We start from the raw sequence: 22,741 nt of genomic DNA on the forward strand, positions 1-22,741 counted from the left end.
AGGTAATATTACTAGGACATGGAGCTTTGGGGAGATAATTAGGTCATGAGGCAATAGCCCTCATGAATGGAATTAGTGCCCTTATAAAGGAGACCCCAGAGAGCTCTGTAGTTCCTTCTGCCAGGTGAGGTTACAGCAAAAAGATGGCCATTTAGGAAGTGGGCTCTCACCAGAAACTGAATTTTCTGGTTCCTTGATCTTGGACTTCCAGCCTCCAGAACTATGAGAAATAAATTTCTGTTTTTTATAAGCTACCAGTCTATGGTATTTTATTATAGCTGTTGGAAGAAACTAAGACAATTGGCTTCATTTTAATTTGTTTTCTATATGGGCTACTGACCAAGCTTTCATTTGAACAAAGGTTCTATAGCTAACAAAGATGGAAAACCCCTAGTTGAGTTCAATTCCCTAATATTAAACATAATCTCTAGGAACATAGAGAGGTCCAGCAGCTGTCAGTGGCAGACCCTGGGTCAGAAACCAATCTATAACTATAATGGGAGTGCTTTTTTGCATAATAATACATTGAGGGGAATAACTGGTAAATTTGTTTAGAGTTCTGGCTAATTTTCTGCTCAGTGACCCTTTTGCTCCCGTTTAGTAAAAATCTTTAAATATGCGCTTCATAATTCATTTGAAAGCAAAATTTGCCTACGAAGCCATGGTGGGTTCCTTTGGTCATCCATTCTCTGTGCCTTTGCTATGACAGGAAGACCCACATTGCGGCTAAAGGCATATATATATATATTTTTTTTAAATTAATAGCTACTCTATTTATTTATTTATTTTTGGCTGTGTTGGGTCTTCGTTTCGTGCGAGGGCTTTCTCTAGTTGCGGCAAGCGGGGGCCACTCTTCATCGCGGTGCGCGGGCCTCTCACTATCGCGGCCTCTCCCGTTGCGGGGCACAGGCTCCAGACGCGCAGGCTCAGCAGTTGTGGCTCACGGGCCCAGTTGCTCCACGGCATGTGGGATCTTCCCAGACCAGGGCTCGAACCCGTGTCCCCTGCATTGGCAGGCAGATTCTCAACCACTGCGCCACCAGGGAAGCCCGGCATATTTTTTTATTTTTCACTTTAACTGACTCTAGGCACCAGGTGGGTGCATTCTGGCTATGACTTTCTCCCTTCTGTTTCCAAACATAAGATACTAAATTCTGAAAAGTAAATAAATTAGAAATATGGTCTGAATTGCTGTAGTATCCCGCTTGTCATCATAGGGCTTCAGCAAATGTCTATTTCTTTCTCCCATCTTCCACGGAGGGTTATCTGATTCCTCCATAAGTCTTGCTGGTATACGCACTGTCCATGTACAGTTATTGGAGCAAACATGGTTCAGGTGAAGTATCAGTATTCTAAAAAACATTCTTAAAACTACAAAATAAATAACGCTTTGGGCACTGTTTGGGAAAGTTTCTGTGGCAGATTGACAAATTCTACAATTTCTATAGCACAGAGATGGAGAAATTCACTGATTCCAGTTCATGCTTAGTAAAGCATTCACAATGTCTTGCTGTGACATTCATAAACCCTCAAGTCACTCTGTCAGGGATTTGTAAGACTGTAGAGCAGAAAATCACAGCGCCCATGAAATACTGAAAAGGCAGACGCGTAGTCCTTCACACCCCCGCCCCCTAATTGAGTTATTTGTTATTCCGACACAGAAGACCATGGAGCAAACCCGCTGCCCTGGGATCAGAGGGCACCCTCTGCTTTCTGGGACCGGTGTGCTGATCTGACAGCACCTTTTGAAAGGTGCCCTCTGTTGACTTCTCCCTACTTTCTTAGATAGGTTGGTCTTTGCCCTTTTGCTTTCTAGCTGGGACACCTCGTGCTGACTTGTTCCTCTCAATCTTCGTGAACCACCTAGATTCTGATCCCATCCCCTTACGCCACCTACAGTCTTCCTGGCCTTGACCTCTAGAGAGCTGTGTTTCCTGCCGGCGTTTGCCTCTCAACAAGGCTTCTGATTGAATCTTGTCCAGTCCCAGTGGTGTCCTTACCTAGGTTAATATTTATAAACACCTCACTAGAGTAAGAAACATGAAAACAAAATCATTTTCTTTATATGGCAGAAGGCTTGTATCTCTGTTGGCCTTGACGAATGAGTGAATGTCTAACTGTATGAAAGGACAAGTCACTGAAGTATCAGTGGCAGGGTGGACATACAATCCACAACGCGATATCAAAGAGTAAAACAGAAAAAACCTGATCATGGTGTGGTTAATTTTTTTTAACCCCACCTTCTGATTCTAGGATGCACACTGGGAACAGAGAGCTTGTGTACAAGGCAAGTTGTCCTCCCCATGAAAACTCTAGAAGCTGTTTGCTTCCTGTAGAAGCTGGGGTAGTCTAAACACACCTCCTCAGGATTTTAGGGCAGGGCTGGGAGATGAAGGCTTTTGGCTTGATTCAGTACTTGAAGAATGAACTTGGATTCCTTCCAGATGGAGAGAATGAGAACTCACTATAATTAATGTATCACTTGTTACACAGAAGTGACTACCTTGATGTGGATTAGTTTAAGATGTGGATCAGTAGGACGGAAGAGTGTCAGGAAGTGACACAGGACTGGGAGAAGGACAGACCTCACTCAAGACAACATTTCCTTATCCTGCCTAAGGATGTCATCAATCCCCTTTCAGAGGAGAGAGTGTATAAATCCAAATACAGTGGGTATGTGTTTATATATATATTTGTTTAAGTGAATAGTTTTGCAAACTATGTTCATTTCATAGGTTGTTAATTTATTAAGGGTTTATGCATGGAGGGTCTGCTTTCTAGGATGACAATAGTTTATATTGTTGAGCATGTAGAGGCTCTGCTTTAAGCCCGTTACGTGGACTAAGCCACAGACTCTTCATAGTAACCATATGAGAGGAGTATTATTATTATCCCCATTTTATAGATGAACTTGAAATACTGAAAGCTTAAGTAGCTAGTGGAAGGTACGATAGCTAGTAAGGAGAAGAAGCACAGTTTGACTGTAGGCAGTAAGCCTTCAGAACCTGCACCCTAAACCATTATACCACACTGCCTGTCACCACAGTCCCTAGTCTGAAGAGTGTCTGGTAGATACATGGAGGATGTTAAATTGACAGTCCTCTATCTTCACTTAGCCTAGGACCTGGAACTCCAAGCCTTGGCTTTTGTAGGGATGTATGGGGTCAGGATTAATTGTAAACTGAGTTCATAAAACCTTTTTTGGAATTATTGAGTATGGATGCAATTACTGTAACGACAGCAAATGCTGTAATTATGCCAAATGGCGTCGTGTGTGTAAATGTGGTGCATATAAGGAAATCACTAGATTGCATAATTGTAGCACCAGGATGAGGCTGCAAGATTCCTTGTTAAATTAGATAAAGATGTGTGTAACCACAGAGCACAGATTTAACTCTGATGGTGAAAGGAAGGAATGATTTAGATTTTGGTCAAGATAAAACAAATTTCATTTTAAATATTTTTAAATACCTCTTTTCAAAATCACATGCATCACTAAGTGGTTTAACTAGGCCCCAGTGAGACCAGTTTTCCCATCTGATATTCTCTGTGGACCAGATGAGCCGAATGCTAAATGAGGACATGCTTGGTGAGAATGTTCTGACAGCTCAGTCCCTCATCACCAGCTCCGGTTTCCTCATCTGTCTTTGAGAGGAACCTGGAGCTCAGGCATATTCCAGGGCTCAATAATATTTTATTTTCACAGGTCTTCAAATAATTTTAAAGCCATGTTATTTAATTAAGCCAGTTACTGCACTTGAAAAGTAGGCAAAATTATATCTCCATTTCTAAAATGAGAAAATCAAGCAGTTAAATATTCCCTCAGTAAAAGAAAAAAGGGAAGCAATTAACCCAAGAATTCCCTACTCACTGGCCAAACCAGGGGCCACTGTTTGAGCTGCTTACTGTGAGAGGAATGAAAAGTAGGTGGAAGATGTGATCCCCTGAGATTTTTGTTTTGTTTTGTTTTTGTTGTTACTTGAATCACTTTGCTAAGCTCTCTTCCAGTCATGAGTTTTAGCCATTCCAGTTAGGGTCGACTATTCTAACACACCATAGAATGGGATCCCAGAAAACCAGTCCCAGGTCTTCGGACTTGGATAATTACTAGTTTCAATCTAACGGCAAGTAAAGATCATCTCTAGCTGGGAAGGCAACTTGGCTAAACTTGCCTCACAAAAAGATTATTAAAATACCAGCCTCCTGGTATTTTAGCATCAAAATTTCAGGACAATTCATAAAGAAACTAGGCCCAGAGAGATTAGGTGATGGCAGAGTTCACCGGTTTCTGAAGATTCAGAAGCACCACTTTGAGTGATTGTCAGGTTTGGTAGGAAAAAAAAAATTTATTTTCACATGCACAGACACACACACATATTTAGCTCTGTATACATTAAAAAGTAAATATAAATACACAAATATATATACAGGTAAATTTCTTGTGGACCAGACTTAATTTGCAGGTCAAGACCTCTGGGCTTATAATTTGTACTGTTTTTAAAAATTCAGTGTGATAAAAACGATAGTATTTCTGACAGGGGGTAAAACAAAGTTTTCTAAAGTATTTTCAGTACACCATACCGAATAGTGTTGATGCTCATTTTGTAAAAATATTAAAAAAACAGACAGAATTGTCTTCATAGGAAAGTAAGACAAGTTATTCTTACACAGAGGATTTGCTCTTTTGACATCACAAATCTCAGAGGAGGAAGAGATTTTGAGGTCACCCAATTCAAATCTTACTTAATGGAATTGTAATAGTAACTAGCAATAAAGAAGTAGAATAATTTCAACTTACAGGCTTTGGAGTTTTCCATGGAGAAAAGAAACCTGTAATAAAGAAAACAATATTTGAACTTTGAAAATATACCCCACTACCACTTACGGGTGGCATGATATTTAGATAACTGCAAGTTATTTTAAATCGGTTAATAGCAAACAACAAAAACAAATTCTACCTGGCTGCATAGTTTTTTTCAAGGGGACCCAAATAATTTTATTGGAATTATATTAATGATTCCAGGAATATTTCCTTATTTGGCCTGAAGATTCTGAAGCCCAGTGACAGTGAATAACTGTGTGGCAAACGATCAGTCACTTTACAAGAGCTAAGACTGAGTCATCCTTAGAGATTTGCGTGGCACAGCCTTAGCGGGAGAGGGAGAGGAAGAGGGAGAGGGAGAAAGAATACAGATAGAAATTTAGATATTTAAAGGTTAATACCTTTGCTTAGTATAAGAAAATAATTCTGCTTTATGTACCTGCTTTGTGTGGTTAAAAATCAATCAACAATCCTTCATTAGTCCTAAGTTTAAAAATAATGTATATATTATGAATTAGATTCTATTATAATTGCTTATGGGCCTTTTCTCCAACTGAGATCTTCTCTAGAGCAGATATCTATTTTATTATCCCTCTACCCTAGTGTTAGCCCAATGTTTCTCATGAAGAAGCAGCTCAAAGTGTTTGTTAATTGAATGACTCATGTATCATCAAAGCCAGGCTTTTTTCAGCTTATTGAGCTCTTTCAATTATCACAAATGGTGTGACAATTGGACTGACTCTGTTGTGATCCAAACGACCTTTAAGATAATTAAAAGCAGGGCTTCCCTGGTGGCGCAGTGGTTGAGAGTCTGCCTGCTAAGGCAGGGGACACGGGTTCGAGCCTTGGTCTGGGAAGATCCCACATGCCGCAGAGCAACTAGGCCCGTGAGCCACAATTACTGAGCCTGCGCGTCTGGAGCCTGTGTTCCGCAACAAGAGAGGCGGCGATAGTGAGAGGCCCGCGCACCGCGATGAAGAGTGGCCCCCGCTTACTGCAACTAGAGAAAGACCTCGCACAGAAACGAAGACCCAACACAGCCAAAAATAAAAATAAATAAATAAATAGATAATATCCTTTAAAAAAAAAAAAAAAAAAAGTAAAGGATAGATTAATTCCTTTTTCTTTTTTCCCTTTATTGTTATTATTTTATCATATACTGACCGTAGCAAGCCAAAGCATGATCTAGCATACAAAACAAAATTACTTTCTTTTCATACCATCTTGTCGCTCTTTCAACGACTTTGCTCACGTTAATGTTAGGTGGTGTCTGATAAAATGCCTAATAAAAAATGGAATGTTGAAAATATGCCACATAATGTTTACAACCTTTAAAAAACTGGGACTGGTACAAAACGGATTATGGTTTTCAATTATTCCCATTTATAGGAAATATCTGAAGAATCTAGACACAATTATCTAGATGTTAAAGCAATCCCACTCAGTTATGGTGTAAATACTAACTGCACCTGAGCGCAACGTTGTAAAGAGCTGATGTTGCATTTTATGAAAAGAGCGAAAGTATGTAAATCCATCATGTTCCTCAGCCTTCCTTGAAACACAGAGCTAAATTTAATGCTTAAGTATAACAACTATCTTGCTAAGGAGATGGGGAGAATTAGCTCACTTTCTCACACACTCTGTATGTATGTTCTTGTATCTCTTTCCAACTATTAAAAAAATTCTGTTCAATGTGTGGTTTGATTATAATTTAATTACAAGGATTTAATCACATCCTTTTTGGTAACAGCTGAGAGTAAAACTACAGATAAATAAATACATTTATCTCTTTGACTCATTCTGTAAAATGCCAATGAAAACAATGTGACCACTAATTAGAAAAGTGAAAAGCAATGTGACCTATTGGCCAATTAACGATTATTTTCATTGAAGGATAAAATTTATTTGCTGTTTTATGGAATTGCCGGCACAGTTCTTTTGAGAAAAGATGTCATTTACACATTCTCACAATGTCAAAACATTCAATTATTTCCTTTACTTTCTCTGTGTTCCTCAACTTTCTTCTTCTTGCAGTGCCAGAACGGATTTTGAATATTTGCTGCCTTACATTTGTTAGGTGCTGGGAGTTTCTTAGACTTATAGATGTATTGAAAATGGTTCCTTTTTATGGAGCTCTCATCTCCACATGGGGCATTATTTTAAAAGATGATTATTCCTCCTATGGAAAATGTATAATCATCAGACCTCTCAGTAGTTATGGTGTCAGAACTAAAATGGCATAAAAGGGACATTAGTCAAGATCAGACAAGAAGAGAAGACCGTTTAATTTGACCACCTATCATCACAGGCACTTTGGCTTCCCCTTCTTTTGAGGCAGTTTTATTCAGTCTGACCTCAGACCACTGGCACGACCCAGGACTTCTTCACTGCGCCCATCATGGCAGTTTCTGAAATACGTCTAATGCTGAGCTGTGCCCAGGAGGCTTTGGTCTCTGAAGCAATAGTTGCCCTTTCTGAGTCATTGTCCAAAAGAAGCTGCTTGCTTCAGAGTAAGTAATTTTAGGTAGTAGAAATAGTATCAGAATAGATTTCCTTAAAAATAAATAACTTACGTGACAGAGTTTCTTTGGCAAATTATCAATCATGCTATAAACATTTAAATGAAGATGAATAGAAAACATCTATTTTGGGTATAGCCTATTTGGCTCAATTAATCGATAAGGTCAAGTTTTCTACATGATTAATCTCCAGTTTTCTGCTCAACTTCATTGGAAGAGCTACATAAACACTATAATAGTGTGGGTCAAATTATTATGTATTATAAATGTATGGTAACCTTTTGTAGGGTTTACACCTCTAAGAAATCTAGTCTATTCCAATTAACAACAAAAAAAAACCACCTAAAACAAAATAAAAACATTTGAATCCTTATTTCTGTAATTTTTCTTTTTCTGAAATCATTCTGGTTTGACATAGATCACAGAAGCAAGATAGGCTTGGTGTGTTGAGACTATTACTTTTGGGTTTCTCACCACCTGCCTTCTCAGGGGTATAAGAATAGGGATATAGATAACTTTTTCTTAAGCCTTTCAGAGCTGATAGTCCTTTTTACAAAGCCACGTTCATAAATAAGAGCTTTTTCTTTAAAATGCTAATAAAGCTTCCTTTATATTTTAGTTTATTTCTGGCCTTTATTTCGCCTACTTCCATAGAAAGCAGAATATTACAATTCTCTTATGGAATTAAAATTTCTTTATAATGACTTGACCTCTTTTTTCCATACTGCTCATTTATTGAAGTGTGCTTGTGTATGTGTGTGTGTGTACAAATGCAAACATTTATTTAACCCTAACTCTGAGACAACAAAAGTGAAAGACCTCAAGATACAGTTTTAAGCTAACAGAAACATGAGTAGGGACATTTTTAAAAGGGAAGAGAAAAAAATGGGAAAAGTTAGATGCAGCCAGTAAGGAAATTTTGATGCATTTAATATGAAGCACAAAACTGAATTCGATCTCTAAAATCTGTCTTCTTTAGAAGAAGAAATAAAACTAAAATATATTTTTAATTCCTCATGTAAAAGCACAAGGAGATGGGCGGAGAAACAGAAACAGTGCAAATAGCTTAGAGAAGAAATTCTAGTGCTTGAAAATGGAAGAGGAGAGAAGACAACACCAACTTCATATTGAAGTTTAAATTAAATTCTATATGTCAACTAAAGACAATTTTTAATAAATTACAGGAATATGGTTGCCAGATAAAATATAATATGCTCAGTTAAATTTGAATTTCAGATAAGCAATGAATGATTTTGTAGTATGTCCTGTATACTGACTGCATGCGACATACATTGCATAGGACATACTTCTATTTACAATTATTTGTTTATCTGCAATTCAATTTAACTGGGAAGCCTGTATTTTCATTTTTGCTAAATCTGAACACCCTATATAGGGAACACTTTATATATGACCTGGGTAACCAGTTAAAAATAAAAACACAATAGTAATGTCTATTGTAGGTAATATCCATTCAATTAAGTAAAAACCAAAAAATATTTAGTATTTCCTATTCTTGCACCCCCTCCAATGTTTTCTTGCTAGGAATCTTGCTTTGGGGGAAATCTGAGAACATTCTATGCATATCATTGGATTGTGTTGGTCACCTGTTCATTAGTAACAATGTTTGACTGAGGTCTCACCTCACGTGATGCAAACTCTGTGGGGACAATGTCAGTGTCACAAAGGACCGTTTTCAAATTGTGTGATAACTGGCTAGCAACACTGCCTTATCCCAAGGGGAAAGTTCCACAAAAGTGGCTTTTTTCAGAACCTACTTCTCCTGACACATGATACCCAAAATGAAAGAACATCAATATATTCACGGCAGCTCTGAAGGGAGAGTCATTTGTGAGTTGCATTTGCATTTGTGAGTTGTTTGGTAATAGTTTTTTTTTTTTTAATTTTATTTATTTATTTATTTATTTATTTATTTATTTATTTATGGCTGTGTTGGGTCGTCGTTTCTGTGCGAGGGCTTTCTCTAGTTGCGGCGAGCGGGGGCCACTCTTCTTCGCGGTGCGCGGGCCTCTCACTATCACGGCCTCTCTCGTTGCGGAGCACAGGCTCCAGACGCGCAGGCTCAGCAATTGTGGCTCACGGGCTTAGTCGCTCCGCGGCATGTGGGATCTTCCCAGACCAGGGCTCGAACCCGTGTCCCCTGCATTGGCAGGCAGATTCTCAACCACTGCGCCACCAGGGAAGCCCCGGTAATAGTTTTTTGTTTGTTTGTTTAAATCATTATTCACAGGGCACATCACAAGATGACAAACTTTCTTAAAACCACCCCACTTCGAATAAGGGATCAAAATACAATAAAGAACAACTTAACAGAGAATCCCAGCATGATATCTTCAATTTGGAATAACGTCAGGGCAACTTTTTGGGATTTCTAGTAATTTCCCCAAACAGGACTGAATCTTTCAATACGCCTCTGTATTCCGTTTGATATACTGAACTACCATTTGCAGAATGTTGAAATGGTTTCTTCTTCAACTGAAGTACTTGCTACAACATATGACTCTGACTTTGAAAACTATCATTAGTTTCATGTATTTTATAGAAAATTCTACAGTTACTACACATGACAGAGATGCAGAGGAAACACTTTCTTCTTTTTCTTTAAGCAACAGAAAAGGAGCAGGAACCTGTTTCAGTGAAGACGTCCATGACCTGGGTTATTAAAAGCTTTGTTCTATTTTGCTTGAAAAACAAGACACGACAATGTGAATATACTTAACACTACTGAACTGTTCACTTAAATATGGTTAATATGGCAAATTTTATGTTATGTATATTTTATCACAATTTAAAAAATAAAAAATAAAGCAATAAAAAAAAAGAGAGGAGGAAAAAGAAAGGGAGAACAAAAGTATGCACATATCACATGAATGTGAGGGAAAATAAAAAGAGAACGTAAGAAAGAGAATTTTTTTTCACAGTCCCTGTGGCATCCTGCTGGAGGACAGGGAATTCACATGGACACTCACACAGACCCTTTCACCTCTTAAGTTATCCTTTCTTATGAAGGATTGTAAGCAGTAAAGGAGATTAATGTTCCTCCTACATCCTGAAAATATTTCAGGGACAGTGAGAAGCTCTTCCAATAGAGGAACTCTTTTTTTTAAAGTTTCCTAAAGAGGGGAAGAGCCCCAGGGTTTCAAAAATCTCCAGTTAGGGCTAATTTAAGGGAGAAAAATACCACTAATAAAGTTAATCTTTAATTTAAAGATCCTCCCATTTCCCCACAGCCTGGCAAATTTTCCATCAGAAATTCAGCCGTTGGTAAATGTAAGCCAGCAGGGTAATGAGCTAATTTCCATTAAAACTAGTTCACTGTTATTCACTTTCTTCCCAGTTTTTGACTGATCACGTATTTCTTATTAAAATTTATTAAATGAGTTAAACCCTGCAGTTCCTTTAATTTGTTTAAGCTATTTCGAATCAGTAAAAGGGCAATTTTTCTTAATGAAACTGACCTAGGCTAAGAAACGGCCTTCCCATTAAGATACTGCTGGTGGTACCCTAACCTCACATCACCATGTTTCAGCCAAGCAAAATATTCAATTTGCAAAGAAAATTTCCAATTAGTTGCCATCTTTGGCCTACAGAATCTCTTTTTATGTGGAGAGCTGAGGCTTTCTCTGCAATGCTTTAAAGATGGCCCTTTCTGCATCTTTTAAATAAAAGTGTTTTTCTTATAAACACTATAAAGCTGTTTTCAAATGGCCATTTTCCCCCAAGGCTTTGTTCTTTATGGAGAGAGCAATCCGATCATTTCAAGTAACACCAATGAGTGTCTAGAAAGGATAAGCCTGCACATGTTGTCTTCTGATAAACTCAGTTACGTAAAGGATATGTTCAAAATAAAGCAGGCCAGGTAGATACCCTTGAATGGGAATAAAGGAACAGACCAGAAGAGGAAGAATTGTGTCAGGGAGGCTAAAACTCAGAGTGAGGTGAGGCTTGCTGAACATATTAGCAACTGCAAAGGGCTTTTTCTTTATGTCCTGAACAAGACCAAGGGCAGTGAAGAGAGAAACCGCTCTGTGCTTATGGTGCGCTATAAACAGTTGGCAAAGGAAATGTGGAAGGATATCAGTCCTGCAAATAGAAAAGCCAAATTCTGAGAGTAATTTTTTTTTTACAATAACGAAAGCATAGCATTTTTTTTTTTTTAGAAACTAATCTAGAAACATCTTTAAGTAATTTGAGATTAAACATCTTATTTAATCATTAAATTACATCAACATTAAATACATATTTATTGAGTCGTGTGTGTCTCACAAGCACCACAGATTCAACAGAGCAAAATGCAAGCTTTGGCCTTCCCTGCCACATCTCTTCTCGTGTGTTCCCTATTTTGGAAAATTTCACTTGCCTTTCCAAGTTTTAAAAACAGGAAACTGAAAGTCATTCTTAATCTCCCTCTCTCTGACTCACTTCCTTATCACCAAATTCTGCCTATTCTACCTCCAAAATCTATTGCAAATCCACTTCTCTCCATCTCCACAGACACCATCATAATCCACACTCACCACCATCTCTTACTTCAACCGAAGCAAGAGCAAACTTGCAGATGTCACAGAATCTGATCACGCTTAAAATCCTTCAATGGATTCCCACACATTTATGATAAAACACAAAACCTCCAAGGCTTTATATAATTTTGTCCCTATTTACTCCCCAGACACCTCATGGGTTATTCCCCTTCACTCACTGAACTTCCTTGAATAAACCAGGCTTTTCTAACCACAGGGCCTTTGCACAAGCTCCTTTGTTTACCTACCCCCCCTTTTTTTTTTAATTCAATCGTTTTTTTTTTTTAACATCTTTATTGGAGTATAATTGCTTTACAGTGTTGTGTTAGTTTCTGCTGTATAACTACCTACCCACCCTTTTTAACCCTTCACCAAACTATCTCTGACTCCTTCTTTATGTGTCAGCTTAAACACTACCTCCTCAGGGAAGATGTCCCTGACCTTTCATTTTAAATCGAAGTTCTCCACTATAATTTTTCACAGCATCCTCTATTTTTACTTTATATGGCACTCATCACTATTTATAAATATATTTATGAAATCATATTTATGTAATTGTATTTGTGAGATTATTAGTTTAATGACCATCTCCCCAACTAAAGTATAAATTCCATTAGGGGAGAAATCATATCTATTTTGTTCACAATGTATTCCCAGTACTTAGCACAATGCTTGACACATAGTAGATACTTCAATAGACATATCTAATGAATTAATAATAGAAGTGAAGAGTGAGGATGGTAGCATGAAAGAGAGTCACAAGATACTAAGGAGACTGATGAGGCATGGTGATTTGCTGGGGGTGGAGGAGTGGTATAAAGGAGAAGATGAAATCCATGATGACTTCTAACTTGGGAAACTATATGGATGATGGTGTCATTAGCTAAGGTATGAAATATAGGAAACAGGTTTCTTTGAATGGAGTCTAGAAAGTTGGGTTATGGGCAAAATGAGTTTGAGGTGCCTTTGGGAGTTTGGGTTCGTATGTAGCTGAACTACATTTTGAAGTTTGAACCAAAGTTAATTTGGGTTCAGGTTAAGACATGCGGTAGTTTGCTCTCTTTTCCGGTGCTCAGTAGGAGTGTCGTGATTAGAGATATCTCAGGTAAAACTTAAAACGATATACCAAAATTGCATAGCATGGGAAGAGAGCTCCTCAGGGTATGTAGAATGAATGGATGTCTGGGAGCCAAGTAAACAGAAGCTTTCAAGAAGTAGTCAACAGAAATACTCGTAAAACAAGGCTTTAAGTGGTTTGTGAAAGATGAGGGTCACAGGTGGCCTCAGTGGAAGCAGCTGATTGTTAGGACAGAGACAGAAATCAGATTTCAGGGGGTCTGAATGAATGGAAAGTGAGGAAGTGAAACTAAGAAGTGGCTATGAGGTAATAAAGCTGCCCACGAGGGAAGATTTCTTTTAGGAGAAGCATACATTCAGATGAGAAGGTACCTGAACAGAGACTGAAGATTCAGGAGAAAAGGGGATAATTGGTGGAATTATTTCATGACGAGATGAGAGATGGGATCTCAAGTGCAAAGGGGAGCAATTAACCTTAATTAAGAGAGAAAGAGCATCCAAGTCCTTATCAAGAGGCTGGAGCAGGTCTATGCGGGAAACCTCCAGGGTCTACACCATGGGGCAGGGATGGGACTGAGTAGGAGAATTTACTCACAGTGGCAGAAAGTGGCAAAATCAGTGGGGGTTTGTAGGGGCTCTGGGTATGCAGGGAAACTGAAGGAGAGAACAAAAATAACCTGTGTCAAAATGTTTGGTTCAGAGGGATGAGACAAAGATGCAAACAGAAAAATAATTTCTGAGACAGTATAGTGAACAGGTTGTGCACACAGAATATGGGGTAAAACTGACTTGGGCTCTAGTCCCAGCTCCACCTGCCACTAGTTACGTGGTCTCACACAAACTTGGGAGGGCGTGTACACCAGGATTAACTCCCAGGCTCTGAGTGAGACTCTGGATTTGCTCTGAGGCTCACACCTTGGTGGCCATTCCCTGATCTAAGGCTCAGATTCCTTACCTGTAACAAAGTAAAGACAATAACATGGATTATTTCAGTGGGAACTAAATAAAAATGCACTTTACATTTTATCAATTTAAAATGGTACACTGGAGAGGGCAGACAGCAGAAGCAAGAAGAACTACAATCCTGCAGCCTGTGGAACAAAAACCACATACACAGAAAGACAGACAAGATGAAAAGGCAGAGGGCTATGTACCAGATGAAGGAACAAGATAAAACCCCAGAAAAACAACTAAATGAAGTGGAGATAGGCAACCTTCCAGAAAAGAATTCAGAATAATAATAGTGAAGATGATCCAGGACCTTGGAAAAAGAATGGAGGCAAAGATCGAGAAGATGCAAGAAATGTTTAACAAAGCCCTAGAAGAATTAAAGAAGAAACAGAGATGAAAAATACAATAACTGAAATGAAAACTACCCTAGAAGGAATCAATAGCAGAATAACTGAGGCAGAAGAATGGATAAGTGACCTGGAAGACAGAATGGTGGAATTCACTGCTGTGGAACAGAATAAAGAAAAAAGAATGAAAAGAAATGATGACAGCCTAAGAGACCTCTGGGACAACAATAAATGTAACAACATTCGCATTATAGGGGTCCCAGAAGGAGAAGAGAGAGAGAAAGGACCTGACAAAGTAGTTGAAGAGATTATAGTCAAAAACTTCCCTAACATGGGAAAGGAAATAGCCACCCAAGTCCAGGAAGTGCAGTGAGTCCCATACAGGATAAACCCAAGAAGAAACATGCTGAGATACATAGTAATCAAAGTGGCAAAAATTAAAGACAAAGAAAAATTATTGAAAGCAACAAGGGAAAAATGACAAATAACATACAAGGGAACTCCCATAAGGTTAACAGCTGATTTCTCAGCAGAAACTCTACAAGCCAGAAGGGAGTGGCATGACATATTTAAAGTGATGAAAGGGAAGAACCTACAACCAAGATTACTCTACCTGGCAAGGATCTCATTCAGATTCAAGGGAGAAATCAAAAGCTTTGCAGACAAGCAAAAGCTAAGAGAATTCAGCACCACCAAACCAGTTCTACAACAAATGCTAAAGCAACTTCTCTAAGTGGGAAACACAAGAGAAGAAAGGGACCAACAAAAACAAATCCATAACAATTAAGAAAAGGGTAATAGGAACATACATATTGATAATTACCTTAACCATGAATGGATTAATGCTCCAACCAAAAGACACAGGTTTGCTGAATGGAAACAAAAACAAGACCCATATATATGCGGTCTACAAGAGACCCACTTCAGACCTAGGCACACACAAAGACTGAAAGTGAGGGAATGGAAAAAGTTATTCCATGCAAATGGAAATCAAAAGAAAGCTGGAGGAGCTATACTCATATCAGATAAAATAGACATTAAAATAAAGAATGTTACAAGAGACAAGGAAGGACACTACATAATGATCAAGGGATCAATCCAAGAAGATATAACAATTATAAATATATATGCACCCAACATAGGAGCACCTCAATACATAAGGTAACTGCTAACAGCTGTAAAAGAGGAAATTGACAGTAACACAATAATAGCGGGGGGCTTTAACATCTCACTTACACCAATGGACAGATCATCCAAACAGAAAATTAATAAGGAAACACAAGCTTTAAACGACCCAATAGACCAGATAGATTTAATTTATATTTATAGGACATTCCATCCCAAAACAGCAGATTACACTTTCTTCTCAACTGCTCCTGGAACATTTACCAAGATAGATCATATCTTGGGTCACAAATCAAGGCTTGGTAAATTTAAGAAAACTGAAATTGTATCAAGTATCTTTTCCGATCACAATGCTATCAGACTAGATATCAATTACAGGAAAAAAATCTGTAAAAAATACAAACACATGGAGGCTAAACAATACGTTACTAAATAACCAAGAGATCACTGAAGAAATCAAAGTGGAAATCAAATAATACTGAGACAAATTACAACGAAAACATGACAATTGAAAACCTATGGGATGCAGCAAAAGCGGTGCTATGTGGGAAGTTTGTTGCAATACAAGCCTACCTCAAGAAACAAGAAAAATCTCAAATAACAATCTAACCTTACACCTAAAGGAATTAGAGAAAGAAGAACAAACAAAACCCAAAGGTAGTAGGAGGAAAGAAATCGTAATGAGCAGAGCAGAAATAAATGAAATAGAAACAAAACAATAGCAAAGATCAATAAAACTAACAGCTGTTCTTTGAGAAGATAAACAAAATTGATAAACCATTAGCCAGACCCACCAAGAAAAAGAGGGAGAGGACTCAAATCAATAAAATTAGAAATGAAAAAGGAGAAGTTACAACAGACATCGCAGAAATACAAAGCATCCTAAGAGACTACTACAAGCAACTCTATAAAATGGACAACATGGAAGAAATGGACAAATTCTTAGAAAGGTATAACCTTCCAAGACTGAACCAGGAAGAAATAGAAAATATGAACAGACCAATCACAAGTAATGAAATTGAAACTGTGATTAAAAATCTTCCAATAAACAAAAGTCCAGGACCAGATGGCTTCACAGGTGAATTCTATCAAACATTTAGAGAAGAGCTAACACTCATCCTTCTCAAACTCTTCCAAAAAATTGCAGGGGAAGGAACACTCCCAAACTCATTCTATGAGGCCACCATCACCCTGATACCAAAACCAGACAAAGAGACTACAAAAAAAGAAAATTACAGACCAATATCACTGATGAATATAAATGCAACAATCCTCAACAAAATACTAGCAAACAGAATCCAACAACACATTAAAAGGATCATACACCATGATCTAGTGGGATTTATCCCAGGAATACAACGATTCTTCAATATAAGGAAATCAATCAATGTGATACACCATATTAACAAATTGAAAGAGAAAAACCATACGATCACCTCAACAGATGCAGAAAAAGTTTTTGACAAAATTCAACACCCATTTATGATAAAAACTCTCCAGAAAGTTGGCATAGAGGGATACTACCCCAACATAATAAAGGCCATATATGACAAACCCACAACAAACATCATTCTCAATGGTGAAAAACTGAAAGCATTTCCTCTAAGATCAGGAACAAGACAAGGATGTCCACTCTTGCCACTATTATTCAACACAGTTTTGGAAGTCCTAGCCACGGCAATCAGAGAAGAAAAAGAAATAAAAGGAATACAAATTGGAAAAGAAGAAGTAAAACTGTCACTGCAGATGACATGATACTATACGTAGAGAATCCTAAAGATGCCACCAGAAAACTACTAGAGCTAATCAATGAATTTGGTAAAGTTGCAGGATACAAAATTGATGCACAGAAATCTCTTGCATTCCTATACACTAATGATGAAAAATCTGAAGGAGAAATTAAGGAAACACTCCCATTTACCACTGTGACAAAAAGAATAAAATGCCTAAGAATAAACCTACCTAGGGAGATAAAAGACCTGTATGCAGAAAACTATAAGACACTGATGAAAGAAACTGAAGATGTTACAAACAGATGGAGAGATATACCATGTTCTTGGATTGGAAGAATCAATATTGTGAAAATGACTATACTACCCAAAGCAATCTACAGATTCAATGCACTCCCTATCAAATTACCAATGGCATTTTTTACAGAACTAGAACAAAAAAAATCTTAAAATTTGTATGGAGACACAAAAGACCCCGAATAGCCAAAGCAGTCTTGAGGGAAAAAAACAGAGCTGGAGGAATCAGACTCCCTGACTTCAGACTCTACTACAAAGCTACAGTAATCAAGACAGTATGGTACTGGCACAAAAACAGAAATATAGATCAATGGAACAGGATAGAAAGCCCAGAGATAAACCCACACACCTATGGTCAACTAATCTATGACAAAGGAGGCAAAGATATACAATGGAGAAAAGACAGTCTCTTCAATAAGTGGTGCTGGAAAAACTGGACAGCTACGTGTAAAAGAATGAAATTAGAACACTCCCTAATACCATACACAAAAATAAACTCAAAATGGATTAGAGACCTATATGTAAGACTGGACATTATAAAACTCTTAGAGGAAAACATAGGATGAACACTCTATGACATAAATCACAGCAAAATCCTTTTTGACCCACCTCCTAGAGAAATGGAAATAAAAACAAAAGTAAACAAATGGGACCTAATGAAACTTAAAAGCTTTTGCACAGCAATGGGAACCATAAACAAGACAAAAAGACAACCCTCAAAATGGGAGAAAATATTTGCAAACGAATCAACGGACAAAGGATTAATCTCCAAAATATATAAACAGCTCATGCAGCTCAATATTAAAAAAACAAACAACCCAAACAACCCAATCAAAAAATGGGCAGAAGACCTAAATAGGCATTTCTCCAAAGAAGACATACAGATGGCCAAGAAGCACATGAAAAGCTGTTCAACATCACTAATTATTAGAGAAATGCAAATCAAAACTACAATGAGGTATCACCTCACACCAGTTAGAATGGGCATCATCAGAAAATCTACAAACAACAAATGCTGGAGATGGTGTGGAGAAAAGGGAACCCTCTTGCACTGTTGGTGAGAATGTAAATTGATACAGCCACTATGGAGAACAGTATGGAGGTTCCTTAAACAAGTAAAAATAGAATTACCATATGACCCCGCAATCCCACTATTGGGCATATACCCAGAGAAAACCATAATTCAAAAAGACACGTGCACCCCAATGTTCATTGCAGCACTATTTACGAATAGCCAGGACATGGAAGCAACCTAAATGCCCATCGACAGATGAGTGGATAAAGAAGATGTGGTACATATATACAGTGCAATATTACTCAGCCATAAAAAGGAACGAAATTGGGTCATTTGTAGAGACGTGGATGGATCTAGAGACTGTTATACAGAGCGAAGTAAGTCAGAAAGAGAAAATATCATATATTAATGCATATATGTGGAACCTAGAAAAATGGTACAGACGAACCAGTTTGCAGGGCAGAAATAGAGACACAGATGTAGAGAACAGATGTATAGAACAAACGTATGGACACCAAGGGTGGAAAGTGGCAGTGGGTGGTGGTGGAGGGATGAATTGGGAGATTGGGATTGACATATATACACTAGTATGTATAAAATGGATAACTAATAAGAACCTGCTGTATAAAAAAATAAAATAAAATTTAAAATAAATAAATAAAATGGTACACTGTTCCATTTAATGGCTTTGATGCATTTTGAATTCTTTTTCTACAAAATAGAAGTCTGCTTTTTCAGAAAGGTATTCAATAATTTATTGTTACAACAGATGCATTTATTTTCTTCTCTTAGTTGTGTTAGGTTTTTTAAATTTTTTATTTATTTATTTATTTCTGTTTTAAGCTTCCTTTTAAGGTCTTTTAAGATGCCCTTTAAGTTCTTTTAAGCTCCCTTTTGCTATATGGAGTATAGCTTGTTTTGATTTGCTTTGCTTTGCTAAACAAAGCAAATAATTATTTTCATCCCATTAGGACTTTCCATTAAGTTCCTTCTATCCTGGTTAGAGGAGTAAGGTAGCCCACTTTAATCTCACTCAACAGTCTCTGTGATCCATTAACAACTGTACCCCCAGTTTATAATGATTATATCATAATTTTTTAAATGAATTGTTTCTAACTTTGCATTTTCCTGTAACTATTTAGACAATAATTACTCAGACTTAACCAACTAACCTGGTTTTAATGCTCACCAGTTCCTTTTGCCAGCGTTCAGTAAGATATTCTGTGAGAATTGTTCCACATGTAGATGTATTTTTGATGTATTTGTGGGAGGAGGTTAATTTCATGTCCTTCTCTTCCACCATCTTGATTCCTCCTCCCACAATTCCTTTTATACTATTATTTCCCCATTTTGGGGTTTTGAACTTTGGTTCTCTGTTAGTATATGTACTCAAATTTTTCAGAAACAGCATATGTTTGATGTTGTAGGTAGAATAGTGGCCTCTTAAAGAGGTCTCTACTCTAATCTTCAAAACCAGTACATATATTACCTCACATGGCTAGAGGGATTTTGCAGATGTGTTTGAAGTTAAGGATCTTGAGATACGCATAGCATTTGAGATCATCCAGCTGGGCCCAATCCAACCACATAAATTCTTAAACGTGGAGAACCTTTCCTGGCTGCAGATAGAGAGAGATGGCAACTTGCCATTGCTGGCTTTGAAAATGGAGGAAAAAGGCCACAAGTTGTGGCTAGTTCCAGAAACTGGAAAAGGCAAAGAAATGGATTCGTCTCTAGAGGCTCCGGAAAAGAATGCTGCTGCGCTGACATGTTGATTTTAGCCAGTGAGACCCAGGTTGGGTTTCTGACCCACACTGCTGGAAGATAGTAAGTCTGTGTCGTTTTAAGCCATGAAAGTTGTAGTAATTTTTTATAGCAGCAATAGAAAACCTAAATACATGGTATCTTTTCTAAGCACTTGCATATGAATTCTAGTTTCATTAATCAATTCTTAGATCGCAACTTCTTTCTTTCAAAGATTGTGGGATTTTTCTATTGTCCTCTGACATTTTGTAATGTTGAGGACAAGCCTGGATCCACTCAATTTTTATTGATTTGCAAGAACCTTTTTCTTCCCTGAATAATTGTGAACTATTTTCTTCATCCTTTTAAATGCCTTATAAATTTCTATAATGTGCCTGAGTGTGAATTTGTTTTAGTGAAGTATTTCCTGGAATATAGTGACTGCACCCGCTTCAGGCTTTCTCTGAAGTCTTCCTACTCAAGACGGGGGTGTGAGGACTTGCGGCATCAGCTTCGCTTGGGAACTTGATAGGAATCCAGAACCTCAGACTCCAGATCAACTGAATCAAATCTGTAATTTAATGAGACCCGCCCCCAGGTGATTCACACGCACGTTTGAGAAGTACTGCTCAAAGAATACTCTATAATTTGTAGATCTGACCTTGACTTTTCCTTTTTTTAAGTTTCTCTTTAATTTCTTTGTTCTCTCTCTTTTTTTTTTAATAAATTTATTTTATTTATTTATTTTTGGCTGTGTTGGGTCTTCGTTGCTGGGCGTGGGCTTTCTCTAGTTGAGGCGAGCGGGGGCTACTCTCCGTTGTGGTGCACGGGTTTCTCATTGCAGTGGCTTCTCTTGTTGTGGAGCACAGGCTCTAGGCGCACGGGCTTCAGTAGTTGTGGCACGTGGGCTCAGTAGTTGTGGCACGCAGGCTCTAGAGCGCAGGCTCAGTAGTTGTGGTGCACGGGCTTAGTTGCTCCACGGCATGTGGGATCTTCCCAGAGCAGGGCTTGAACCCGTGTCCCCTGCATTGGCAGGCGGATTCTTAACCACTGAGCCACCAAGGAAGCCCTCTTTGTTCTCTTATTTGTCCAACAATATTTATCAAAAGTATGCTATGCCTCTCTCTCTCTTCCAAGGGGTTATAATCAAAGCTCCTGGTTCACACTTCATTTCCTTTCCTCCTCCTCTGGTTACTCGGACCTTCCCTCCTCTGCACCTTGCTTGGCCTCAAGTTTGAGACTCTATACCGAGAACATTAATACTGGTAGAAGAGTGTTGTGCATGTGATTGCTGTTGAGATGGAATAAAGCTGGAGACCTGCTGCTCTGTAACTGTGAAACTCCTCAAGTGGGTCTCTACACCATTAATTTCTCCCAGTAGCAGTTCTACCTGTTACTGATTCTAAGGAACATCTTAATTTTCTGAGGTAATTTCAAGCCCCCAGATGTGTTTATTACGGCCTTTTTACTTCGTCAAGCATCACTTTGCTTGGTTTTTGCATTTCAGCCTGCTCTGCCCGTTTCTGTTTTTTCAAATGTTACATCTTCTAACATCTGAGGATTCCAAGCATGTTTTCTCAGTTTCTTCTGTTGTCTGCAGTAAATCTATTTCAGTGTCATGATCCTCTTCCTGATCTTCAAGGCTAATTATAATTATCCCCTTCTTCCATGCTCAGCTTTTTGTTGTATGTTCCATGCTGGGCTTTACGTTTTTGTTTTTGTTTTTTTAAAGGGAAAATTTTTCCAGATTCAAGCTCATGGCCTCCACTGCTGCTCACTCAATTGTGTGAAATAATGCCCATTTTGGATTTCATACAACAGTAAACACATGTGCACAGCTTGTAGCCAGACTTCCACTGGCAAGGGTGTCACTTAGCTTTGCTGGACCGTGCGGAGCCTTCTCTCTGACACAAGTTCCTAATTTTGTTTGCTTGGTTTGATGAGAAACATTTGTGTTGTAAAAAGTTTTGAGATGGTCTCTATATACTACCCCGAAGGCTTCATATAGTTCTGCCTCTGTCTTTGGTGCTTAATGTAATTGCACCACTGCCCCAAGAGGCAAGTGTTCATCACCCTTGCCTCTCTACTTTCTGTTATGCTGTGCTCTGGGATTTGAGACTTCAGAACTGGTTGAAAGAGAGTAGTTGGGAAATGAGAGTGACTATTCATCAGGGAAGAGGTTTAAGCACAACTAGGCAGTACCTGAGCAGTCTTATAAATGCTAGAATCTGTGAATCCCTGACATTTTCTTTTCTGTGTATCCGTGGCACTTTACTGAGTAATTTGGAGAAAGCATACAGAAGATTCCTTGGCCTGATGTCATCTTAAATAGAACTTCTTATAAAGAACAATTTTATTTCTATTTGTCTATATAGACAAATATAACATTATATGTAATCTATTTATGTTATTTATTTATATATTGCTATTTATAAACTCAGTTCTGAAATATAGGCAGAACTGATGTTTATCTCCTATTTCAACTAACTTAACCAGCTAAGGCTTGATCTTCATTTAAGGTTCTGGTATCCCTGATTAGCATCACTTAAGCACTGCAGGTGGACAGTACAAATA

At 38.0% G+C, this 22,741-nt stretch overlaps 1 protein-coding gene across 7 annotated transcripts in view; it reads right to left on the reverse strand.

The window, feature by feature from the left end:
* The window catches only part of MAGI2 (membrane associated guanylate kinase, WW and PDZ domain containing 2), a 1,331,631-nt gene that overhangs the window by 166,641 nt on the left and 1,142,249 nt on the right, over positions 1 to 22,741 (reverse strand). For all 7 annotated transcript variants that reach the window (XM_082399315.1, XM_082399314.1, XM_082399312.1 and 4 more), the window contains one exon: positions 4,799 to 4,830. In XM_082399315.1, the coding sequence (XP_082255441.1) occupies positions 4,799 to 4,830 (32 nt within the window). The remainder of the gene's footprint in view (positions 1 to 4,798; positions 4,831 to 22,741) is intronic.

Source organism: Balaenoptera borealis, assembly GCF_965194805.1.
Source record: "Balaenoptera borealis genome assembly, chromosome: 7".
In the NCBI taxonomy this organism is placed as follows: Eukaryota; Metazoa; Chordata; class Mammalia; order Artiodactyla; family Balaenopteridae; genus Balaenoptera; species Balaenoptera borealis.